The sequence below is a fragment of the Mauremys mutica genome, chromosome 2 (genome assembly GCF_020497125.1).
Source record: "Mauremys mutica isolate MM-2020 ecotype Southern chromosome 2, ASM2049712v1, whole genome shotgun sequence".
Classification (NCBI taxonomy): domain Eukaryota; kingdom Metazoa; phylum Chordata; order Testudines; family Geoemydidae; genus Mauremys; species Mauremys mutica.
In genome coordinates, this window is record NC_059073.1 from 13,030,814 (window position 1) to 13,055,966 (window position 25,153).

General features: G+C 43.9%; 1 protein-coding gene and 1 pseudogene across 4 annotated transcripts in view; both read left to right on the forward strand.

The window, feature by feature from the left end:
- The window catches only part of AGO2 (argonaute RISC catalytic component 2), a 122,855-nt gene that overhangs the window by 26,944 nt on the left and 70,758 nt on the right, over positions 1–25,153 (forward strand). For 3 of the 4 annotated variants that reach the window (XM_045007412.1, XM_045007413.1, XM_045007415.1), the window contains exons 2-3: positions 10,436–10,631; positions 14,785–14,905. In XM_045007412.1, the coding sequence (XP_044863347.1) occupies positions 10,436–10,631; positions 14,785–14,905 (317 nt within the window). Of the gene's footprint in view, positions 1–10,435; positions 10,632–12,058; positions 12,121–14,784; positions 14,906–25,153 lie in introns of those variants that run through there. The other variant, XM_045007416.1, reaches the window with a different exon arrangement.
- LOC123365016 lies at positions 24,321–25,005 on the forward strand (annotated as a pseudogene).

Here is a 25,153-nt window from a genome sequence, read left to right on the forward strand (position 1 = left end):
ATTCTTCCGCTTAGACAAAATAGACCTAAGACTGCACAGAAAGAACTCCCTTAAGCACTTGCCATCCGAAAGCTTATCTTATGCAGTCCTGTCCAGATAGTATGCTCAGGGCGTGACTGGGATGGGCCAATTGACTGCTTTGCAAGTTTGCCCTCTAAGTCTTGCTCTCCTCTCACTTTAATCCAGAAGGAGGTGATTGCTCTAGTGGAGTGGAGAGGGAAATTTGCTAGGCAGGGGAGAACCTCTGAAGGTACTAAAATAAGATTTTTGTTGGTTATCGTCCTGCCTTGATGTAGCAAATGAGAGGATGTACCATAAGTCTGATCTGGCAGCAAGTTGGGAACAAGAAAACATCTATGTTTCAAATAGTATAGAAAGATTAGACAGATAAAGATGCACTTACTGGAGTGAAATTGGGCCTGTCTTTGTTACCTACATCTCCTTATTCCAGTCTAGACATGCCCTTAGTTTGGTTTCTCCAAGTTCTCTTACAGCAACACAGGCAACTTGTTTAGCTCAGCATCAGAGGTGTAGCCGTGTTAGTCTGGATCTGTAAAAGCAGCAAAGAGTCCTGTGGCACCTTATAGACTAACAGAAGTTTTGGAGCATGAGCTTTCATGGGTGACGAAGTGGGTATTCACCCACGAAAGCTCATGTTCCAAAACTTCTGTTAGTCTATAAGGTGCCACAGGACTCTTTGCTTGTTTAGTTCACTTTTATTATCTCAAATAAGCAAAAATTAAACTGCAGAACTAAATATGAAAAGAACACTGCTAGAATTCTTTTAAACTGCTACAGCTGCAAAAAACTTCTTTGTTGAAATGACACTAAAGGTAGCTGCCACACCCCAGATATTGCTGCATGTATATGGAGACGTCTGCACTGCTCTTCCATAGGAGATGCCTCTGCTCTATTGGCTGAGAAAATTAATACCGTCCAGATAGCAAGATCTTTCACTGCATAAAGAAACTTTATTTTGAAGGTTCCTAAAATTGTTTCGTCCCTTTAATTTGGACATTAAAATATTAAATAAGGTCACCCAACCCACTCACCCAGATCTTGCTAACCAAACTCTAAAATTTCCTTTACAAGCTGAGAAAACATCATCTAACTATTAAATACAAGTTCGGGCATGTCTATACTTGGAAATTTACCGTCATAATTATCCTGGTAAAACTGTGACAGTTGAAGGCAACTGCATCTGTGTTTTCCCCCTCAGGGGAAAGGCACCCTTAGCGACAATGGCACCCACTCTTAAGTTTCTGGCTCCCTAGCCATCACCTTTCCTGTGTGGAGACATGCATCTCTCTCCCTCCTGACCGGTATTCCCAGATTGCACAGTTTCCTGTCTACACTGTGAATTCCCCAGCAAAGTCAGATTGCCTAAACAGGCTGGTTCTGCTGCTTTGCTTTCTTTTCAAACGCTATCAAGAGGGTAAATGCCACAGCTATACGTTACCACACAGCTCTTTCTAAGCCAGCACATGTATCATTACCTGCCTTGTGGGCAAGTGGCATATGTGTGCATTTGGTGCAAGCAGCTCATGGTCCTCAGAGACTGAGTTCGGGCTCTTGAGACCAGAGTGAACTGGAGGAAGTAAGGGAGACAGGGAGGTACAAAACTGAGACTTTCCAGGACATAGTAGAGCAGTCCTATCATCAGTCTGACAGCCTCTGTGCTGTTGAGGAGGATGGAAGTCTTGAGAAAGGAGAACCTCAAGCTGCAGTGGAGGAAAACAATCCCATAGTTGAACCCTCCTTCCAGATGATGTCATGGTATCCTCTCAAACTGATGATACCTATCCAGGGGAGGGGACCCCTGTTATTAAGAAGAGACAGGTAATAGTAATGTGAGAGTCAATTATTAGAAATGTAGATGGATTTGTGATGACCAGGAGAACCACATGGTGAATTGCCTATCGGGTGTGAAGTGCAGACCTCTCATGACATCTAGACAGACTTGGGTGCGATGCTGGGGTGGAGCCAGTAGTTGTTGTAAATGTAGGTACCAGTGATGTAGGGAAAGGTAGGAGAGACATCCAAGAGGCCAAACCTAGGCTGCTAGGTAAGAGATTAAAGTCCAGGGCCTCCATGGTGACATTCTGTGAAATGCTCCCAGTTCCACACACAAGGCCAGTTACGCAGGTAAAACTTCAGGGTCTCATTGTGTGGATGAGGTGATGGTGTCGGGAGGAGGGATTTAGTTTTATTAGGAAACGGGGAACATTTTGTGAAAGGAGGACCCTATATCTTTCATGTATAGGGTCCTCCTTTCACAAAATGTTCCCCATTTCCTAATAAAACTAAATCCCTCCTCCCGACACCATCACCTCATCCACACATTGAGACCCTGAAGTTTTACCTGCGTAACTGGCCTTGTATCTTGTAACTGGCTCCACCTAAACCAAAACAGAACCAGGTTGCTGGCATGTGCAATTAAAAAGGTCATAGAGGAGTTTTTAAACTAAGCTGGGGGAAAGCCAACAGATTCGAAGGAGCACACAATTTGGACAGGCACGTCTCTTAGGGAGGATTTATTAACAGGGTTACTGTATCAACTTCTATCCTTTCCGTTTTCCTAGGATATAAAGTACAGGTAGGAACTGAAGAGAAAAAGGCAAACAAAAAAGAGTCCCATTCAGTTACATCACATGAAAGCAGACAGATATTGACAAATTTGAAAATGCTTGTATACAAATGCAAGAAGTCTAAATACTAAGATGGGTGAACTTGAGTGCCTGATATTGAGATAGTAGGCATCACAGAAACCTGATAATCAGTGGGACATAGTAATACTACAGTACAAAATATATAGGAATGACAGAGTAGATGGCACTCGTGGGGGAGTGGCTCTGTATGTGAAAGAAAGAATAGAGACAAATATAGTTAAAACCTTAAATGAATCAAAAAGTACCATGGAATCTGTATGAATTGAAATTCCATGCTTAAATAATAAGAATATAGCAGTAGGAATATACTGCTGACTATATGACTAGAATGGTGATTGTGAAATGCTCAGGGAGATTAGAGAGGCTACAAAAACAGAAAACTCAGTAATAATGGGGATTTCAACTATCCTCATATTGACTGGATACATGTCACTTTAGGAAGGGATGGAGAGAAACAATTTCCATACACCATTACTGACTGCTTCTTGGAGCAACTAGGCCTGTAACTCAGAAGAGGAGATTAAATTATTTATTCTTGATTTAGTCTTAAGTGGCACACAGGATCACCAAGAGGTGAAATAACTGAACTGCTTGGTAATAGTGATCATAATGTAATTAAATTTAACATCCTTATTGGGGGTGTGGGGAATGCCAAGACACCCACCGAAGGAGCATTTAACTTAAAAAGGGGAGCTACACAAAAATGAGGAGGCTGGTTAAATGGGAATGAAAAGGAACAGTCACAAGAGTGAACTGCCTGCAAGTTGCGTGGAAACTTTTTAAAATCATCATAATAGAGACTTTAGCTATATGTATACAATAAACAAAATAAAAGCAGTATGAGAACCAAAAAATGCCATCATGGCTAAACAACGAACTAAAAGGCAGTTAAAGGCAAAAAGTCATTTTAAAAATTGGAAGTTAAATCCTAGTGAGGAAAATAAAAAGGAATATAAATTCTGGCAAGTCAAGTCTAAAAGTGTAGTTAAGCAGGCCCAAAAGAATTGGAAGAGCAGTTAGCAAAAGACATAAATTAACAGTAGGGTATTTGTTTGTTTGTTTTAAAGTACATCAGAAGCAGGAAGCCTGCCAAACAATCAGTGGGGCCACTGGTGAATTGAGGTACTAAAGGAGCACTCAAGGAAGACAAGACTGTTGTGAAGAAGCTAAATGAATTCTTTGCATGTGTCTTCACTACAAAGGTTGTGAGGGAGATTCTCCCACCTGAGCCATTCTTTTTAGGTGACAAATATGAGAAACTGTCCCAGATTGAGTTGTCAGTAGAGAAGCTGTTGGAACAAATTGATAAATTAAACCATGGGCCAGATGGTATTCACCCATCAGTTTTGAAAGAACTGTGGTATGTCACCTATCACTTAAATCAGTGTCTTTACCTGATGACTGTCAGATAGCTAATATGCCAATTTTTAAAAAAGGCTTCAGAGGCAACCTGGCAATTATAGGCTGCCAAGCCTGTCTTCAGTACCAGGCTAATTGCCAGAGTGATGTCGTTCTTCTACTACGAGAAAAGGATCAAGAGACTTTTCTCCGTTGGATCATATGAACTGGAACCATAAACTCCCTGAACATCAAATCTCACCAAATGAGGGTCAGTCCATCCTCATCATCATATTCACTCATTATACTCCACACCCGAACATAGCCACTTTATGAACTTCATACCCTCATATCTCAATGTCTGTACTTTGACCCATCAACCTTTTACCTCCAGTTGGGGATACTGCAGATTATGTATTCCTTATGCCACCCGATTTTAAACCAAACTTTGCACCCTCGATAATCTGTATGTTATTCCCTGATAACCAGAAACTTCTATGCTTAAACTCTGTACCATTCACTTTTTTTTTTAACATCATCTTAATAAAGAATTATCAGCTTCATTGATGAACATGATATGTTGGGGAAGAGTCAATACAGCTTTGAGGCATATTTTCCTTTTACAAATCTCTGAGAATTCTTTGAGGAGGTCAGCAAACTTTAGAAAAGAGCGATCCAGTGGATAGCATACTGGACTCAAGAAAGCTTTTGACAATGTCCCTCATCGAAGGGAGGCAATTTGGATAAGAGGGAAGTTCCTCTTATGGATCAGTAACTGCTTAAAAGATAGAAATAAAGGGTAGGAATAAATGGTCAGTTGTCACAGTGAAGAGTGGGCTCCCTCAAGGATTTGTACTGGGACCAGTGCTGTTCAACATATTCATGAATAATCTGGAAAAAGTAAACATTGAGGTGGCAAAGTTTGCAGACAGTACAAAATTACCCAAGATAGATAGTCCAAAGCTGCCTGTGAAGTTACAAAGGAAACTTGGAAAACTGAGTGGCTGGGCATCAAAAATGGCACATGAAATTTAGTATTGATAAAGGCAGAGTAATGCACATTGGAAAACTTCATCCCAACTATTGTGTATATATACAAAATGATGGGGTCTAAATTAGCTGTTACCACTCAAGAAAGGGGTTGGTCATGGATGGCTTTCTGAAAACATCTGCTCAATATGCAGCAGCAGTCAAAAAAGCTAATAATGTTAGGAATCATTAGGAAGGGGCTAGATAATAAGACAGAAAATATAATGCCACTATATATGTCCACACCCTGAATACTGTGTGCAGTTCTGGTCATTCCATCTAAAAAAGATATGGTAGAATTGGAAAAGGTACAGAGAAGGGCAACAAAAATGTTTAGGGGTGTGGAACAGCTTCCATATGAGGAGAGATTAAAAAGACTGAATATTCAACTTGGAAAAGAGACGACTAAGAGGGGACGTGATAGAGGTCTATAAAATCATGAATGGTGTGGAGAAACTGAATAAGAATGCGTTTTTTGCCTCTTTACATAACACAACAACCAGGGGTCACCTAATGAAATTAATAGGCAACAGGTTTAAAACAAACAGAATGCAGAGAGTCAATTTGTGAAACACGTTGCCAGTGTATGTTGTGAAGGCCAGAACTATAAGTGGGTTCAAAAACTAATTACATACGTTCACAGAGGATAGGTCAATCAATGGCTGGTCAGTCAAGATGGTCAGGGATGCCACCCTATCTTTGAGTGTCCCTTAACCTCTGACTGCCAGAAGCTGGGACTGGATGACAAGGGATGGATCACTTGATAATTGACCTGTTATGTTCATTCTCTCTGGAGCACTAGATACTGGGCTAGAGGGATCGTTGACCCAGTATGGCCATTCTTATTTATTCTTAAAGTAAAAGCATTACAGAGAAAACATCTTAAAAACAATAAAAGAATCTACACATATGTTTAATAAGATTTCCAGATATCACTCCCTGACTCCAATAAGAGCTCTGGCCGGTGAAAAATCCTTCAGATCCCACCTAGGGTTTTTTCTGTTGTCAAAAATTCATAATAGCTGTTAGCTCAGAACAAGTATGCCTATGAATCTGAGAGTTCCTTCTTTTTCTCGTTCAAGTCTTGGGGTTTGTCTGCACATAAACTGCTACGACAGCACAGCTGCATTGCTACAGTGAAGACACTATCTGTACTAGCAGGAGGGTTTCTCCCATCAGTGTAGGTACTCAGCCTTTCCGAGAGGTGGCAGCTAGGTCAACGGGAGGATTCTCCCATCAACCTAGCACTGTCTACACCTGGGGTTAGGCTGGTTTAACTGGATTGCTCAGGAGTGTGGATTTTTCACATTCCTGAGCAACATAGTTATACTGACCTAATTTCCTAGTGTAGATGGTCTTTTCTCATCTAACAGATGCTAGCAGACAATGGGTTTTTCTGCGGGGCACAGCTTCAAAAAATGGGTCCAGAGATGGGTAATTTGCATTCCCTTCCTCCCAAGTATTTCCTAGGAAACCTACTCAACTGAGAATTTGATCTTGCTTTAAGAGAGTTCTTTGAAACTCCTAACACTTGCCAGGGTTTACATTAGTCCTGCCTCCCCCTTAAAGAAGTTGCATACGATTCCACAATTATACATCAACATTTGCATTTTTAATATCTTGAACTAAAATACTTATAATTAACTGAATACTGTTTTAACTTAATTCAGTAAGATTTGCCCCGGGTGTTAGAGGAAATTGCCATATCTGTCACAATAACTATTCAGATAAATTTCATTGTGTAGACAAATCCTTAGGCATAACTAGTTTGGAACATTTCTAATTGAACTAAGGGCATGTCTAAATAGAAATTGGAGTAATTTATTGCCAAAAACCACAGTTAATGCAGAGTTATGGTTGACCAGCAGTGCCTCAAACGTCAAAGGCACCAGTATTTAAACATCTGGAAATCAGGACATAAGGAATTAAGGTAAAATAACTCTGTACTTTCTGGGTTTAAAAACACAAATTTAAGATACAAGATATTCCCTGGTGAGGAATACTCATTTTTGAGACAAAGGCAGACTTCGGAGTGGGGAGAAGGAGAACACCTAATAAGGTGAATGGATGAGTTCACACCTCTGAAAGCTGTTGTCAGGATGTACTAATCTCTGTATACATGTGGATTTTAGAGCATTTTGAAAATCTAAAAGAAGCTCATGTTGTAGGGCACTGTGTATTGGGAACCTCTTGGCCAAATGAGTCCACTGTGTTCCACTAACTCTACTCCTGGCTCTAATGTTGTGCAACAATATTCTGATGGAGTGGTATTGCCACCACAGTTAAGGTTGCACCAGGATTTCCATTTTAATTGTGGGGGGTGGGGAAGATCTACATAAAGTCTGTCTTTTGGGTTAGAGTAGAATTCCTAAATGTTGATTGTAATTTGTGTGCTGTTCAATTTTTCTATAGCACTTTTTTGTGGAATAATGTAATTTGAAGTTTCCTAAGACTTTTTAAATGGGCCATGTAGCTAACACTTTTATACTAGCGTCTATCACTTCCCTTTTTCACAGAAACTACAGCACTTTGACATTGATAGGTGTGAATCTTTTGGTTTCCATAGACTAGATCAGGGGTCGGCAACCTTTCAGAAGTGGAGTGCCGAGTCTTCATTTATTCACTCTAAGGTTTCGCGTGCCAGTAATACATTTTAACGTTTTTAGAAGGTCTCTGTCTGTAAGTCTATAATATATAACTAAACTATTGTTGTATGTAAAGGAAATAAGGTTTTTTAAATGTTTAAGAAGCTTCATTTAAAATTAAATTAAAATGCAGAGCCCCCTGGACCGATGGCCGGGGCCCGGGCAGTGTGAGTGCCACTGAAAATCAGCTCTCGTGCCGCGTTCGGCACGCGTGCCATAGGTTGTCTACCCCTGGACTAGATGAACTATTGTAGAAAGGTCAAATTTGTTTTCTGTGTTTTTTTCATAAGAAACATCATAACTCTTTTTATTGGGGACAGTATACTGCCACCTTATTAATCAAAGTTGGCTTACTTTAGTACTTAAATTAGGGCTCTCTTATGGCTGGGTTTCCTGTCAACTCCAGACTGGATTATTGTAGTGCATTTTGCACAGGATGGCTTGGTTTTAAATTCTTCGTTTAAAGCAGTAGTCTAAAAAATGTCTTTAAATCAACGGATTTCAATCTTTTTTCCCAAAACAAAAGTCAATTCACATCTGTTGGTGGTAAAGCCAAACCATTTGTATCTATTTTCATTAATAAATATAGGTTAGCTGCTTCCCAGGCTAAAACTGCTGTTTGATAAACATTACTTATCTCCTTCAACCAATGACCTTTCTTATTTTGTCTTCAGTCGTCATTTTTATGCTACAGTAAAAAGGGAAGCTATTTCTAATTCATTAAATAATAACTTATACAAATGTAGAGTGACGGATTATGTTCTCTGTGCCTAGGTAACCTTAATTATGCCCCCCCCCCATAGATATAGACAGATTCATCATGAAACTTTGAATACAGAACCACATATCTTTTTCACAGGAACCTCTGCTTCATTTCTTCTTATCCTCATGACTGTATATATGACCTCAAAAGCTGCACCTAAATACATTTAAAAAAAAAAATCTTCTTGTGCTTTTGTATTGTGCTCATCACCGTAGTATCTGGTGTCTCAAACATTAATTAATTTATCTTCATAACACTCCTGTGAAGTTGGAAAGTACTGTTATTCCCCTTTTACAATTGAGGAGCTGAGAGACAGATTAAGGCCAAAATTTGCTAATGTTGGGTCCTCAGTGACGGAGACACCTGTGGCCTAATTGTTCTTCAGAGGTGCTGAGTAACCTCAATTTATACTAACTCCAGTAGGAGTTGTGTTCTGTGGTTCTGAAAATTGTCTTTGAGCCTCAAAGCTGACACCGAGAAAATGAGCACACTGGCTACCTCCTGAAAATTTTGCTTTAAGACCCAGATTTTTAAAGGTATTTAGGCATTGCTGCGCTCAGCACTCTGCCTGATTTAGGTGCCTAAATCTCCTTTTAAAGGTTTAGGTTTAAGTGACTTGTCCAACGTCACGTTAGAAGCCAGGAAATGCCAGAATTTGTTATTTTTGAAACCTTTACAACCTTAACTAGTATTGTTAATGTAGTTTAGAATGCTAGGTCTTTGTGTTTGGCTTCAGTATTTGGGAGTAGCTCCATTTTGCAAATACTGAAGCCAAGCACAAAAGACTTAGGGCATGGCTACACTTGCAGATGTAGAGCGCTGTGAGTTAAACCCACCTTCGGAGAGCGCAGTACGGAAAGTGCCGCAGTCTGTCCACACTGACAGCTGCTTGCGCACTGGCGTCGCCACATTTGTGGCACTTGCAGTGGCATTGGGAGCAGTGCATTATAGGCAGCTATCCCAGCATGCAAGTGACTGCAATGTGCTTTTCAAATGCGGGGGTGGGTGGGGTGGAGTGTGACAGGGAGTGTGTTGTGTGTATGTGGGGGGAGACAGAGTGGGTTTTTGGGGGGCTGAGAGCATGTCAGCATGCTGTCTTGTAAGTTCAGACAGCAGCAGACCCCCCCCCCCCGCCCCTCTCTCTCTCACACAGCATTCCACACTAATCTGTCTCGGAGCACACTTAGCTGGCTCGGAGCAGATAAGCAGCCGACTGTCAGAAATGGAGCTTTCAAATGGCATATCCGCATTCCTACAGTGAGTTCAAAACAATGAGAAGAGTGGCCACTTGACTTAAGGGGATTATGGGAAGTTTCCAGAGGCTGATCAGAGCCCAGTAATGCGACACCTCATCCGCACTGGCGCCACGGCACTCCAGTGGGGGCACAGTAAATGTTATTCCATTCGCCAAGGTGGAATACCAGCAGCGCTGTAGCCATGGAGTCAGAGCGTTCTACGTGCCTTGCCAGTGTGGATGGGTAGTGAGCTAGTGTTCCCAGGGCTCCTTTATTGCGCTGCAACTTGCAAGTGTAGCCAAGCCCTTAGCATACTAATTTTGTGAGAAGCGTTGTGGCCAAGTAATGAGCTTTAAGTCCTCCATATTAGTCAACTGAGTCCTAGTTCCTGCTCTTAAAGAAGTTCTTGTTCAGCTTCCCAGGTGCTGCGTTAACTCACCTATAAAAGGACAGAATGCTAACCTACCTCCTATGGCCTTGCTCAATAAAAAGGGTTGGGAAGTATACAGAGTAGTTAACATCAATTGGGGAACAGGTGAGTCAAGGTCTGCTGGCTTCTGGCCCAGGACATAGGTTTTCATCTGTTAAATCAATATTTTAAAAAAAAGCAAGGAGTGAAGACTAGGTTTAAAAATGCATTTATAAAATAGTATAGAAGCTTGCGTGTGTTACTCTTCTCACTGCATGTACCTAATGTGGACAATTTTTGTGGTGATATGTTACTTTGTGCTTTTTTTTTCTCTCTCTCTCTTTCAGTGCTTGCACCTCCTCCACCATTGCCACCACCAATACAGGGATATGCCTTTAAACCTCCTCCTCGACCCGATTTTGGTACTTCTGGAAGAACAATCAAACTACAGGCCAACTTCTTTGAAATGGACATTCCTAAAATTGATATCTACCATTATGAATTGGATATAAAGCCAGAGAAATGCCCTAGAAGAGTTAACCGGTAATATCATTATGCTTTGTATTCCCCCAGTTTTATTTACACTTTTAAAAAGAGGAACTTTTAGAAGCTAGGGTCCTGTACAAGCTTTCACATAGGGCACTTGGGGACATGGATATCCTTGTTGTTCATCAGATGTGTTAATATCTTCCCATTTGAATACGTCCTGCTTTGGTGATATCCATCAGCAAGCATTATTTCTGTTAGTTTGGTTTCTCCAAGTCTTCCTATACCAACCTAGAAATCCCACCTGACTTTTGTGGTGGTTGTAGCTTATTTTGAGTGAAGTTTTCAGCTTTTGATAAAAAATTACTGGTGGCATAGGCAGGCACAACTCCATTATCTTGAGTGGAGTTACGCCAGTGAATTTGACCATTGTTGTTTACTGCTTAGTTCATAACTAAGTGGAGTCAGCTAGCAAGCCCCTTAAAAGGGGAGGTCATATTACCAACAATTTGTTTTCCTGTCTTCACCTACTGACAGGGGGAAGTAAACCCATTTGTCTGTGCTGGTATAAGAGGACTTTGGAGAAACTAAATTATAACAGGTAAGAAATTGCCCTCCTTCATCATCTTCTGTATTAATGGAAGATATGCAAATGAATACCGATAGCAAGGCTAAAAAGGTATGGATCAATTTTGCAAATTATTGATGGCCAGGGAAGCAAGAGAAATAGTATTTTTCAATTCACCTATTACAAGTAATGTAGTGCAATCTCTTTATTCTGAAAGTGCAACTTACAAATGTAGAATATTTTTTAACCTAACTGCATTCTTATTAGACAGTCTTTAACATGCATGGAACATAAATAGCTGTTCTATACTTCACCTTCCTGCTCTGTTTGATTATTTTTAAATGTAATATTTTAAAAACATTTAAAAATTGGATTTAACTTAAAAACAAACATAATGGGCTAAGATCATCACTGTAGTAATTCCATTGGGCCAATTTCTCTTCTTCCATCAGTGCAACTCTCTTAATTTCAGTAGAGTTGCATCAGTGTAAGACAGTATTTGAAAAAAATCTAAGTGAAGGTTTGTTTAACAATTATGAAGAGTCTCATTAACTGAGGTAATGGTGACCACGTCAGTGCAGATCAGGGCAAATCATGTTCACAATAGGTAGTTGCTTACCAGGATAAAGTTAAATATATATAACTGTTTGCCCAGATTGGCCTTAACTCGTCAGTAGCCATCATGATATGGTGATGAAGGCCATTGTAAGAACCTGGGTGAAGAGATGCCATTTACTGGAAATGATCCTATTTGCGCTTTTCATAATTCTACGCTGTATCTGTTTTCCCAATGCAGTGTGGGAAGAAAAAAATTGATTTACAAACCTAGTGAAGTCTGAATTTTTTACTTCAAACTCAAACAGAAAATGTAATTTGCTTACAGTTAATATTGCTCAACCCCAAATCCCATGAACACCATTGCGAAAGATGATTGGAAGACGAAGTTGGAGAAATTCATAAGGCATAAAATTTGTAATAGTGAGTGTTATTAACCATCAAAACAATTTACCTAGTAATGTAGTGGATTTTCTATTGAAGTATTTAAATCTAAGAGGATCTGTTTGGAGGAGATGAGAGGAATCAAAGTGGTTATCTTTCTAAAACAATGTTATAGCTCACTTAGAAGTTACAGGCTTGAAGCTGAAATTACTGAGTGCGGTTTTATTGCCTATGTTATGGAGGTCAGACTTGATGATAAAAATGGTCCCTTATTTCATAAATTCAGATTTTTTTTTAAGGCAAGGTCAAGGAAATCACCAATTAAGGCAATATTCATTCTTCACACTGCTTAAACACGCTCAGATTTCTGTCTTAGGGTTTTGTACTGGCACATATACCTCTACCCTAATATAACGCAACCCGATATAACATGGGTTTGCATATAGTGCGGTAACCCCGGGGCTCCGACAGCAGGGCTCGGACGGCGCTTTAAAGGGCCCAGGGCTCCGGCTGCTGCGGGGAGCCCCAGGCCCTATAAATCACCACTGGAACCCTGCCACTGCTACCCCAAGACTCCGGCAGCGGGGCTCCGGCGGCGCTTTAAAGGGCTCAGAGCTCTGGCTGCAGTGGGGAAGCCCCAGGCCCTTTAAATCACCATCGGAGCCCTTCCGTCGCTACCCCGGGGCTCTGGCAGTGGGACTCAGGTGACAATTTAAAGGGCCTGGGGCTCCCTGCGGCCAGAACCCTGGGCTCTTTAAATCACCGCTGGAGTCCTGCTGCTGCTACCCTGATATAACGGGGTTTCACCTGTAACGTGGTAGGGATTTTTGGCTCCCGAGGACCATGTTATATCAGGGTAGAGGTGTACCACTCTGGTATGTACCTCCCATGTTAACTAGATTTTCAAGATGAAGTGCCTCATGGATTTCAAATTAAATGCAGTTATAGCCTCAGTGATGTCCTTCAGGAGATTTAAACCCAGATGTTTGGCGTCTGAGAATAGAACAATTACAATAGACTACAAATTCCACTACAAACTCATTTGCATATCTAACATATAACCAGCTACAATACACATGTCAAATTATTCTGCATCATATTCTAATGCACAGCCTATAATTCCAATCACACTTTAATTTGTAGTCTTAACAGTTATATGTACTGGTAAACGCTGTTGTTACATAAAAAAAGTACGAGCTCACCTACTCCTGAGAGCATTCTGTGCCAAAAAATTAAAAATTCTGCGTACAATATTTTAAAATTCTGCAAATTTTATATATCAAATAAATGTGGAGGCTCCAGCATGGTATTGGGGAGCACAGGCCACTGACTGCACAGAGGTGGGAGATCACTGTACAGCTTCCCCCGGAACACAGACTCCAGCAGTGATGCTGCACCCAACCCTGACACAGTGCAAGGTCCAAGCTTGCCCCAGAAACACCCCAGAGCCATGCCCCTCTGTGCCAAGTGCACCAGGTGTGGGCAGGCAGGTTCAGCAAGGCAGGATCCAAATGTAGAGGGGCTTAGTGTGGGGGGATCCAGGTGTGGATTGAGAAGGTTCTGTGTGGGGCAATCTGGGTGCGGGTGGCTTAGTGGAGGATCTGGGTGTGTGTGGATCTGGATGCATAGGGGCTTGCAGTGGTAATGGGACTCTGCAGGGGGGTCCAGGTGAAGGTGGTTGGGGCTCAGCGGGGGGTGTGTGTGTGTGTGTGGCGGGGAGGCTCAGCAGGAGGGTCTGGGTATGAGGGGGTCTGGATGCATAGGGGTTGGGCGGATGGGAGAGCAGCTCCCTGTACAGTGATCTCTCCCCCTGCAGCTGAGGAGCGATCGGTGTGGGGATGGAGGGAGAGTTCGCAGAGCTTCTTACAGCTGGGGGAGAAATCTGGGGGTGGGTCTGATACAGCCCCAGATGCCGTGCAGGGGAAGAGGAAGTCCCGTCCTCCCCAGCCCAGCCGGGACTAGCACAGGGTAGGAGCCACCAGCTGGGTCTTCCTCAGTCCTGTCCTCTGACCCACAGTGATTTACCTCTCTGCGGCTGCCCTGGGCACCCAAAACATACTGCTGAGGAGGGTTGCACGACCGCTCTTGTGACTTCCCTTTGCTGCCCCATCAGAAAGTTATTTTTCTGCGGGGAAACAAAGAAATCTGCGGGGGGACATAAATTCAGCACATGTGCAGTGGTGCAGAATTCCCCCAGGAGTATAGGTGAGAGTCAAGATTGTTGTTTGAGTGTGATGCAGAGGAATTTGATGTATGCATTGTGCACAGCCCCAAATCATTTGATCATCTATCCCTCTCCTAAATTCCTCCTTCCCCTGTGCTGTCAAGCTGCCTAGCCCATCAATCCTGTTCTGCAGATGGGAGCCATGGAGAAGAGCAGCTTATATTACGTACATGTTCTATCTGCATAGAATAAACTGTAGGTAAAACACTGGGCTATAAACTTTCCAATGAGAAACCAGGATCAAATGTAGTAGTCCCAAGAAACGTAAACAGTTCGTTCTATGAAATTTTCTTTGCATAAAATCAACTACCGTTGTCTCCTCAGATGATTAAATGAATCTGATCTTTTATGCTGAGCTGTTGATAACACTTTATGTAATAGCCAGTATTTTTGTTTCCTCTTGATTACATAAGCATATTGGGGTTCTTTTGGTACTCTGTTCAAATTATGTGATAACTTAATTTTCTTTGTATTTTCAGAGAAATAGTTGAGCATATGGTCCAGCACTTTAAAACACAGATCTTTGGGGATCGTAAACCAGTATTTGATGGAAGAAAAAACCTATATACAGCTATGCCACTTCCTATTGGGAGGGATAAAGTAAGTTTTAAAAATAAGTTTCTAGCCAGAGGTTGTAATATAATGGCATCTCACATTGTTACTTCAAGCCTTTCACGTACCAAGTGATTTTATACTTAGAGTAAATATCTAGACAAAGACCAGCCTTATTAGGGCATTCTGACACAAATTCCAGATAAAATAACTCACTGTGTCTGTGGTCTGAGTTCATATTATAATACTTGTCCATTTAGAATGCAAGCGCTTCAGGGTAGGGACAATCTTATTATTAATGACTTGTATTATGGTAGTGCTCAGAGGCTCCAACTAATATTAGGGCTTCATTGTGCTAGACACTGTACAAATTCTCAGTGAGAGACCCTGAAGAGGTTGCTTACAGTTTAAATAGACAAGATAGACAAAGGATGAGAAGGGAAACGGAGGTTTGACAAGATGAAGTGAGTTGCTCAAGGTCAGATAGCAGATCAGTGGCAGAGTTAGGAATAGAACTTGGGGCTTCCTGAGCATCAGTCCAGTGTTCTATACGCTAAACCACACTGTCTCCAACTGCCTCTTACAATGTGTTTGAACAGTATCTAGCTCAACCAGACCTCTAGTCATTACCATTATACAAATGCCTATTTTATGGTATCGAATAGGTGTGCTACAGAAAAGATTGTATTGTGCTCCTATCTTATCGAGCAGTTACTTAACCACAAACTAATATCTAAGAAAACTATGAATTGAGGATTTAAGATTCTCAGAGACCAAAAGACTGTTACCAAATTCTTTGCTTAAATTTTGTATCTGTTTACTTCTTAGAAGATATCTTCTGTGTTCCTACAGAATTTAACTCAAGCAAGAATCTCTCATCTAAAGTATTTTTGGCAAATGTAGTTCTAATTTCTAAAGATGTCTTCAGGGGTTTGGCAAGTGCTATTGAAGCCTATACTGCAAAAGTTAATTTGCAACAGCAGTATTGCCCAACTTGTATATTTTTCTAGTGTCCATTCTATGACACATAGAAATATTTTAAACTATGCATTTAACCAGAAAAACAAATAGAAAATACCACACACGTCTGGTGGGTAAGTTAATGCTGGTGTTGAATCTCTGAGTTCCTTACTTTTTGTTTTACTGTAACCTCAGTATTAAATTAACCTAGATATTTTGCCTTTAGCTTAGTTTTTTTTTAAATTTTTTAGAGAAATTGCTTGTGCTTAATGATAGCATTTAAATGGTCTTAATTACATTTTATATCTCGAGTAACCTCTTCAGGGTAGGGACTTGTTTGTGAAAGGGAGCTCTACTCTTGATGCTTTCAATTCAAAAGTCCGTCTGTATTAAATGATATGTGGAGGGAATTAAGTGTGGCAACAATTTCTCAGCAGGAAACATATTTATCTCTCATCTAGACTTGCCATTCCTATGGGTTTCCTTCTGTTCAACTGTATAGGAGTTGAGGTCAGACCTGGCATTCTGGGTAGAGATGATAGTCCTCTCAAAATGGGGAAAGCCTCAGTTGCAGCTGCCAGGGGAAGACACAACTGGCCGATTCTCAGAATTCTTGCTCTACCTTTCCCCAGAGCACACATTTGGAACAACTGACTCAAATTCCTGCACTCGAAAACTTTGGTTTTAGTTAAAAACTAAGCATGAAAAATGCCTCAAAAGCTGTGAGAATGAAAATGAGGGGTATAGCGTTAATAGTTTTAGAACTTTAATTCCAGTATTTGCTTCAAAGCGAATACTGCAATTAGAATTTGGAAGAAGTATGCAGGTGTGAGGGGTGTACCTGGCCCTTTGTGGCACCCTATTGTAGGCCCAGCAATCCTACTATATCCTCCTCCTTTCCCCCAGGAAGGAGCAGCAAAGGTGGGTCCTCCAGGCCTGCCTAGAAAGGCTGCACAGAAGCATAAAATCAGAGCCCTGTAGGCTGAGATAAAAGGTGAGTGTCCCCCGTTACAATAGGGTTCTACCCAACAGCTAATTTAAAAGTTTTGTTAGATAACATAGAGGGAGTTATTGCTGTAAATCAAACAGCTGGAGTTAGTTATCTTCAGCAACTGATAGTTAAGGCTACAATTTTCTCAGGGACATTTTTAGTAAAAGTCGTCACAGACAGGTCACTGGCAATTAACAAAAATTCACAGAAGCCATGACCTGTCTGTGACTTTTACTAAAAATGTCCATGACAAAATGGGGAGGGAGGAGAGTCGAGCACCCTGCCCTGCTGTGGCTGGGAGCTGTGGCTCCTGCCCCGTGGCTGGGAGGGACCCCTGCCTGTGGCGGATGGGGAGCTGGGAAGCTGCGGGGGATTCCCCGCTGACTAGGGAGCTCTGGGAGATTTCCCCCCCGGCAGTGGAGCTGTGGGGGTTCCTCTACTGCTTGCAGTGGCTAGTGAGCTACAGAGGAATTCCCCCCGCCCCGCCCCTGGTGTCTGGGGAATCGATGGGTATCCTCTTCCGCCCCGGGGAGATCTGGGGGTCCCCAGCACTTGCGGACTGGGGAGCTCTGGCAGATTCCCTCAATGACAGCAACAGCTAAGGATTCCCTCCTCACCTGCAGCAGCTGGGGAGCTGCCAGGTATCCCCCACCTCCCATGGTGGCTGGGGAGCTGCCAGAGGATTGTTGTCCTGTTATCGCCCCCCCTTAGCGGCTGGGGAGCTGCCGGGGGATCCCCCACTGGCAGCTGCTGGGGAATTTCCCTGCCCCCATGACATCTGGGGAGCTGCCGGGGATTCACCCCTCCAGTCCCCGCCCCCACACACACACCCGCAGTCATTAGCAGATACAATTATAACACCTGTGAGGCTATGCAGACATTCACTGAGCTTCTGCCTTCAGACCCTCGTGCAGAGCTGCCGGGGGATTCTTTCTGATAGTTTACAAAGGGCTAATGGCAGAATGTTTTAATCTCATGCAGGGTGTGTGTGTTCTGAGCAAAGTTGTTTTATGTATATAATTGACTCAAATTAGACAAAAACCTTAAATTACCTCTCCTCTTCTTCCCAACAAAGACCAAGGTGTGGACCAAGCCAGAGTTTAGGGACTTTTCTCTTTAATGTTTCTCCTAACATATGTAAAACTTTGTCTATAATAGAAAAATTGCACGGGGGTAAATAAGTTGATTTGTTTACCCTGGAAAAAACCTCTAACATAAACAAATGTAAGTCAGTTTAAATCATGCTTAAACAGATTTAGTTTGGGGTAAATTAGCATATTAAGCTAAATTGATCCAAGTTCAGTTGAAACCTGTTGGTGTATATATTAAGTGTTTGCTTCAGGATAATTAAATTGTGTGCGTGCGTGCGTTCCACACATCAGTATGCATGCACACCAGGCTCCTGAGTCAGGAAATTCTTCAAAGAAGTGTCCGTTGGCCCGCACCAGCTCTCCTTGGGCTCATGACCAAGAGTATGAGGTAGTGTGGGTCGACGCCTCTCTAGTTCCTTTTAACAGCCACGTGGCCTGAGTCAGAATCGTGTCCTGCTTTGCTCTGTTCTTCTTCAAGCGCTTGCTCATGTCAATTTCAATCAGGTATGCGCACACTGTGTGCGCAACAGCCGGAATATTTTTCCCTTAGCAGTATCTGTAGGGTCACCCTGGAGTCGCACCTTCATGGCGCCCAATACTGGGCCCTGCCCTGACCCCACCTCGGTTCCTTCTTACCGCCTGTGATGGCTAGCTGGAACTCCCTACCGCTCTTGCCTCGACAAGCACATGCTTTGCAGTATCTCTCTTCGCATACATAGTTGGATTTAGCAATAGAGTAGTTTATAGTCAGTGTAGATAGTTTTCTTATAAGTTTCCTTTGGAGGGGACTTTACCCCTGATGTCTTTACTCAGCACTGGGTATGCCTCGGTTCCCGGGCTTTAAACCGTGCTCGGACTCTGGCAGGTTTATGCCAAGAAGTGACCTGCCCTCGCCATGCCTTAAGTGTCTTGGAGAGGGGCATCTCAGAGACTGCTGTAAAATCTGTAAGGGTTTTCGCCCCAGAACCCTTAAGGACAGAGAGCAGCGCCTGAGAGTCTTTCTTATGGAGGCAGCACTTCGGGGCCCAGTTGGAGCCCACCGCGCCGGACCCAGCCTCAAGCACCGCATCCTTGGTGCACTGCACACTGGCACCGTCAACATGTGAACCGGAGCCAAGGAAGGACTCAGTTAGAGACCCTCAGCACAGCCCCAGCTCAGCCCACAGGCAGGCATTGGCGAGGCACTGCTTTCACTCTCTGGTGCCCCGTAAAAAGAAAAAAGTGGACAGAGGGTGCTCCCCATCTTGGTCTAAGGACCATTTAACCAGCAAGCCCCCATTAGGCGCTCCGTTGGCTGCGATCCTGTTGACTCCTGCCCCAGGAGGGGTCCAGTCAAGTCCGGATCCACGCCGCTCACTGGGCCACCACTGCGAGGACATATAGCTCCCCTCGACACCGGAGGCGCTCAAGATGCCAGTGGACCTGTTGGTACTCATGGTGCCACCCTCCCCTAGGAGGGAGAGGTCACCGGCACCGATCTTAGGCCTGGTACATTCTGTAGGTAAGCCAGCAATGATGTCTGCTATGAGGCCATCCCCATTGCATTGGCCTGCAGCACCGGGGGTCTCTGCAGGAGAGCTGCTCCAGTCCCCAAGTTGGCACCGTTTCCTGGCACTAACAGGTTCCGCTCCTCCCTGGTCATCACCATCAGAGACCTCAGAGTTGGAAGTGGAGTCCTCATGCTCTAGTAGGAGCAGAAGGTCCCGCTCCTGCCGCGATCGATATCCCTACCTGGTGCCCTAGCAGAGCCAGTGACAGGCTCCTCAGTGGCCCTTCTGGACACCCTGGGCCTATCATCAAAGCCAGAATTCTAGATTGACATTAGCAGCCTCAGTCTCAGGTACACTGACAGCAGCGCTAGCTGCTGCGCTGTCCTCGGCAGTGTTCCCGGCTGCCATCCTGGCACCAGTCGCAGTCCTGGCACCATTGCTCCTTGCCCTGCGGGACCCCTGGGGGGCTGAGAGCAGTGAACACACCCTAGTACTGGCCACCTTCTCATCCTCCTCCTCATCAGATGAGTCGGTGGCAGGTACCTCTACTACTCCGGCCTTAGAGGACTGTAGAGTCCTTCAGTAGCTGCTGAGACGGGTGGCCCAGAACCTGAATATCAAAACAGAGGAGGTGGTGGAGGAAGCCAACCAAATGGTCGATATTCTCTCCCCTCCCAGGCCATCCCATATCGTGCTGCTGCTGATCAAAATGATTAGCAATGCCACCAAGACTCTGCGGCAAACCCCGTCCTCGCTGCCGCCGACCGCCAAAAGATACGAGTGGAGGTACTTCATTCCCTCGCGTGGGTATGAACACTTGTACACTCACCCCCAGCCAGACTCCCTGGTAGTTGATGTTGCTAACGAGAGTGAGTGACAGAGCTTCCTGGGGCCCTCTCCCAAGAACCATGAGGCCAAGAAATTGGACTTTTTGGGGAGGAAAATATACTCAAATAGGGGGTTGCAGCTCTGTATCCCTAACCATCATGTGGTGGTTAGCAGGTACAATTATAACACCTGTGAGGCTATGCAAAAGTTCACTGAGCTTCTGCCTTCAGACTCCACCAAGGCTACCTACCTTGCCAAATGGAAGAGATCAATCTGGATGGCGCAGCATCATTCATCCCCGACATTCAGCGCTATACCGCTTATATTGGACTACCTCCTTCATCTCAAACTGCAGGGGCTCTCCAATAAGAGTCATCAATAAGGGTTAACCTGGCCACCATTTCAGCCTTCCATCCAGGTGCAGAGGGACAATCTGTCTTAGCCACCCTATGGTCAGTCGTTTTCTAAAAGGTCTCGACAGGCTATATGCACAGGTCAGGCAGCCGATCCCACCTTGGGACCTTAACTTGGTCCTTTCCAAACTGATGGGCCCGCCCTTTGAACCACTGGTGACATGCTCCCTGCTCTAGCTCTCATACAAGGTAGCATTTCTGGTAGTGATAACCTCAGCCAAGAGGGTGTCTGAGCTCAAGGCCTTAACATCAGAGCCCCCTTACACTGTGAACAAGTTTCATCTCAGGCCTTCCCCAGCTTTCCTCCTAAAGGTTGTCCCCCATTTTCACATCAACCAGGACCTCTTCCTCCCAGTGTTCTATCCTAAGCCGCAGTCAAGCGGCAGGGAGCAGAGGCTTCACTCTTTGGATGTTTGCAGAGCACTAGCCTTTTACATCGAGAGAACAAAACGGTTCCGAAAGTCCATCCAATTATTCATGGCTGTGGCGGACAGAATGAAGGTTCTTCCGGTCTCTTCTCAGCAGATTTCATCATGGATCATGTCCTGCATATGTGAGTGCTATAACCTGGCAGGAGTTAACGCCTCTTCAACGGTGTTCCTGGCACAGATTCCTACCCAGGAAATTTGCAGAACAGCGACATGGTTCTCCATACACACTTTCACCGGACACTATGCAATCACCCAGCAGGCCTGAGACGACACCGCCTTTGGTAGAGCGGTGCTCCAATCTGTGGATAATTCCGACCCCACCTCGTGAACTTGATTTTGAGAGTCACCTGATTGGAATTGACATGAACAAGCACTCTAAGAAGAGAAAACGCTTACTCACCTTCTCGTAACTGTTGTTCTTCGAGGTGTGTTGTTCATGTCCATTCCAATACCCTCCCTCCTACCCCTCTGTCGGAGTAGCCGGCAGGAAGGAACTGAGGGGGAGTTGTGTCAGCAGGATCCTATATTGGACACCATGAAGGCGCAACTCCAGGGGGTGTCCAGGCCAACCCTAAGGATACTGCTAAGGGAAAAATCTTCTGGCTGCCGTGCATGCAGAGCGTGTACACCTGATTGGAATGGACATGAACAACACATCTTGAAGAACAGTTATGAGAAAGTGAATAACTGTTTTTTGTATAACCTGTAAAGAGAAAATATTTATACATAGTTATTCTTAGCTTAGTAGTTAGTAGTTAAAGTTTATAGTTGGCATAAAGTATTTCATTTCCCCTGGTTCAGGAACCCCTCCCCGACTCCAGGATAATGCCCAGAGTCCTGGGATTCAAAAATATCATCTGCCCTTGCACCTTCTCCATCAGTGACGAACATCAATATGCACCTCACTCAGACAATATGGGCATCATCTTTACAAAGTGCAGAATCTGTTGCTCCTTCCCACCCAGAAGTCAAGACGCCTGTGAAAGCATTTAATGAAGAATGCTATGAGGCCCTCTCTGATTCGGGCCAGGGAGACTCCCCTTTCCCTCCCATACATTGGCCTCAACTGACCAGCAGTGCCCCTCCAAGCCCATTCCTTGGGGCGGAACCCTCAACATCTAAGCCCAAGGATTCTTCTTCTAGGGCTTCCCATGAGATGACATGTATTTTCACATTATTATAATCCTGTCCACAGACAATTTCTCCGATTCATCGTGGGAACCAATCACTACCAATACAGAGTACTACCCTTTAGATTCTCTACAGCCCCCCAAGTATTCTCCAAAATTCTCGCAGTAGCGCCTGCCTACCTACACAAACAGGGCATTGTCATATTACCATACTAGGATGACTGCCTCCTCAAGGCCCCATCTGAACCTGACGCCTTTCGTGCCATATGACTGACAATGGACCTCTTTTTGGGCCTTGCCCTTCACATAAACCTAGAAAAATCAACACTGTTGCCAGTGCAACACCTGAAGTTTTTCAGGGCACAGTTGGATGCCATACAAGCCAGAGCTTTCCTCCCTCCTCACAGATTTGTAGCAATAGTCGATCTCATATCCACAGTGAGGACCTGTCCCCAGATCTCAGCCAGGACATGTCTCCAGCCACTTGGCCACATGGCAGCAGCCACTTTCGTGGTAAAGTACACACGGTTGCACATGCGCTGCCTTCAGGCGTGGCTACGTACAGTTTATTTACCTCATAGACACAGCCGTCACAAGCTACTATCCATGGCTATCAACGTCAAGAACTCACTGCTCTGATGGCAGAACCGAAAACCTCTATGTTGGGGTCCTTTTCCTTCAACCAGCACTGTCTATGATATTAACAACCAACGCCTCGTTAATCAGTTGGGGAGCGCACCTTCAGACCCATACAGTGCAGGGCAGATGGTCCTTAACTGAATCCACTCTGTTCATCAATCTCCTAGACCTACAGATGGCTGCAACGCCTGCCAATATTTTCTACCATTGATCAGACATCGCACTATAAGAATTATGATGGACAATATCGCCTGCATGTTCTACATCAACAGGTAAGGTGGAGCGAGATCCCACTGTCTATGTATGGAAGCACTGAAATTAGGGAACTGGTGTATCCAACACGACCTCAGTATCTCTGCTGCATACTTCCCTGGACGCCAGAACACCATAGCAGACTCATTGAGCAGGAGATTCTCCCATGACCATGAGTGGGAGTTGAACATACAAGCCCTACACCATGTATTCAGCTGCTGTGAACTCCCCATGATAGATCTTTGCCATACCAAAGAATGCCCAATGTCCTCAATTCTGCTTGAGAGCGGCCCTAGATGAGTATCTCCTCACATGTGATGCCCCCCTACTCTGTGCCTTCCCTCCCTTTCCCCTTCTGTTCAGAGTACTCCACAAGATCCAAGGAGACAGCCTGAGTCATCCTTATAGCTCCAACATGGGCACAACAGAGCTGATATACTTAACTTATTTGCATGGCGGGTATGTCCTCCGATCAGTCTGCAACTGACTCCGCATCTCTCACAGGATGCGGGTCGAATCCTCCATCCCAATCCACAGCTACTCCATCTGAAGGCATGCTTTCGGAATTCAGGAATGACCTGTTCAGAGGCAATAAAAGAGGTACTCTTGAATAGCAGATGTTACACAACTCAACCTGCTTACCTCCAAAAATGGACAAAATTCCAGTCCTGGTCCACCACCAATCATGTCAATGCAATGAACATCCCCTTACCGCTCATCCTAGGTTATGTTTTACATCTTAAAGGATTGGAATTATCCACCATCTCCATTCATGTACACTTAGCCACCATCATGGCCTTTCACCCTGCTGCTCTGTTTTCACCCACCCATTCATGAAAAGATTCCTGAAAGGCCTCCAAAATCTTTACCCTCACATAGGGGATCCCACTCCAGCTTGGGACCCCACTTCCTTACTAGACTGCCATTGGCTCGTGTGGGATTGAATGTGAGATGCTGAAGGCTTCTGGATTGAGAATTGTGAGTGAAGGGCTGGCTTTGGGCTTGTTCTCATTGGCCAGCTAATTGTGAATAGGTAGACAGGTGTGTAGAATGATAATTACCCTATGAGTTACAGCTGCGGCTGTGTGGGTTTAATTAACTAATTAGCAATTGTGATTGCTTATCATGTTGTATATAAGAGCATGCTGGGAATGAATAAAGATGGCTGCATACACACACACTCTCTCTCTGCTTGGACTTCGTTCCTGCTCTTGCGATGCAACAAATGGTGACCCCGATGTGATACAGACTTACAGTGCAGTGAACTAGTCAGAACAAGCTGGATCATCATCATTGAAACAAAACACAGTGAGAGAAGTACAGCTGTGGATGTTTCTCTTTTGAAGGTAATCATCAGAAATGAATTTAAGGAGCGTTACTCGCTGAATCCAGAGTATATAACTGATGTTGTGTATGAAAAACCTTATATCACTATTGAACTGAAACAAAATGTTTCCCAGAAGTCTGCCAAGAGTGTGGATATATCTGACGTGGCTTACTACTTTGAAAAAGATGTCAAAGGTGACTCACACTACAGATAAACATCAGTGAAGAACCTCTAAAATTTGATCAAGCTCTAATCTACTATGTTGATGAAAAGCCCCCAGAGTTTTCCATGAAACGTCTGACTGCTGGTATTATTGCAGTCATTGTAGTGGTGGTACTAGCAATTGTTGCTGGAATTATTGTACTGGTTATCACTAGGAGAAGGAGAGGAAAGTATGAGAAGGCTGAGGCAAAGGAAATGAATGAAATGCAAAAAGAACTAAACCCATAACTGAAGTCACTAGAAGACAAATCGTGAACTATCAAGAAGGCAAACAGAACTAAAACAAGATAAGTACTAGTACCACTGTTGCCAATCTTGAATGAAGATAGTGTTGGTGGCCTGAATTGATAAAAAGAAAAAGAAGGACGCGCCTGAAGTCCCAGCGTCGAGCGGCCGGAGGGGAGAGAGAGAGAAAAAAAAAAAAAAAAACGCACGGCGTCCGAGCGAGCAGCTGAGAGCTGCAGGGCGTCCGAAGAAAGGAGGCGTACCTGACAAGTGGCTGGGAGCCGCAGGGTGTTCGAG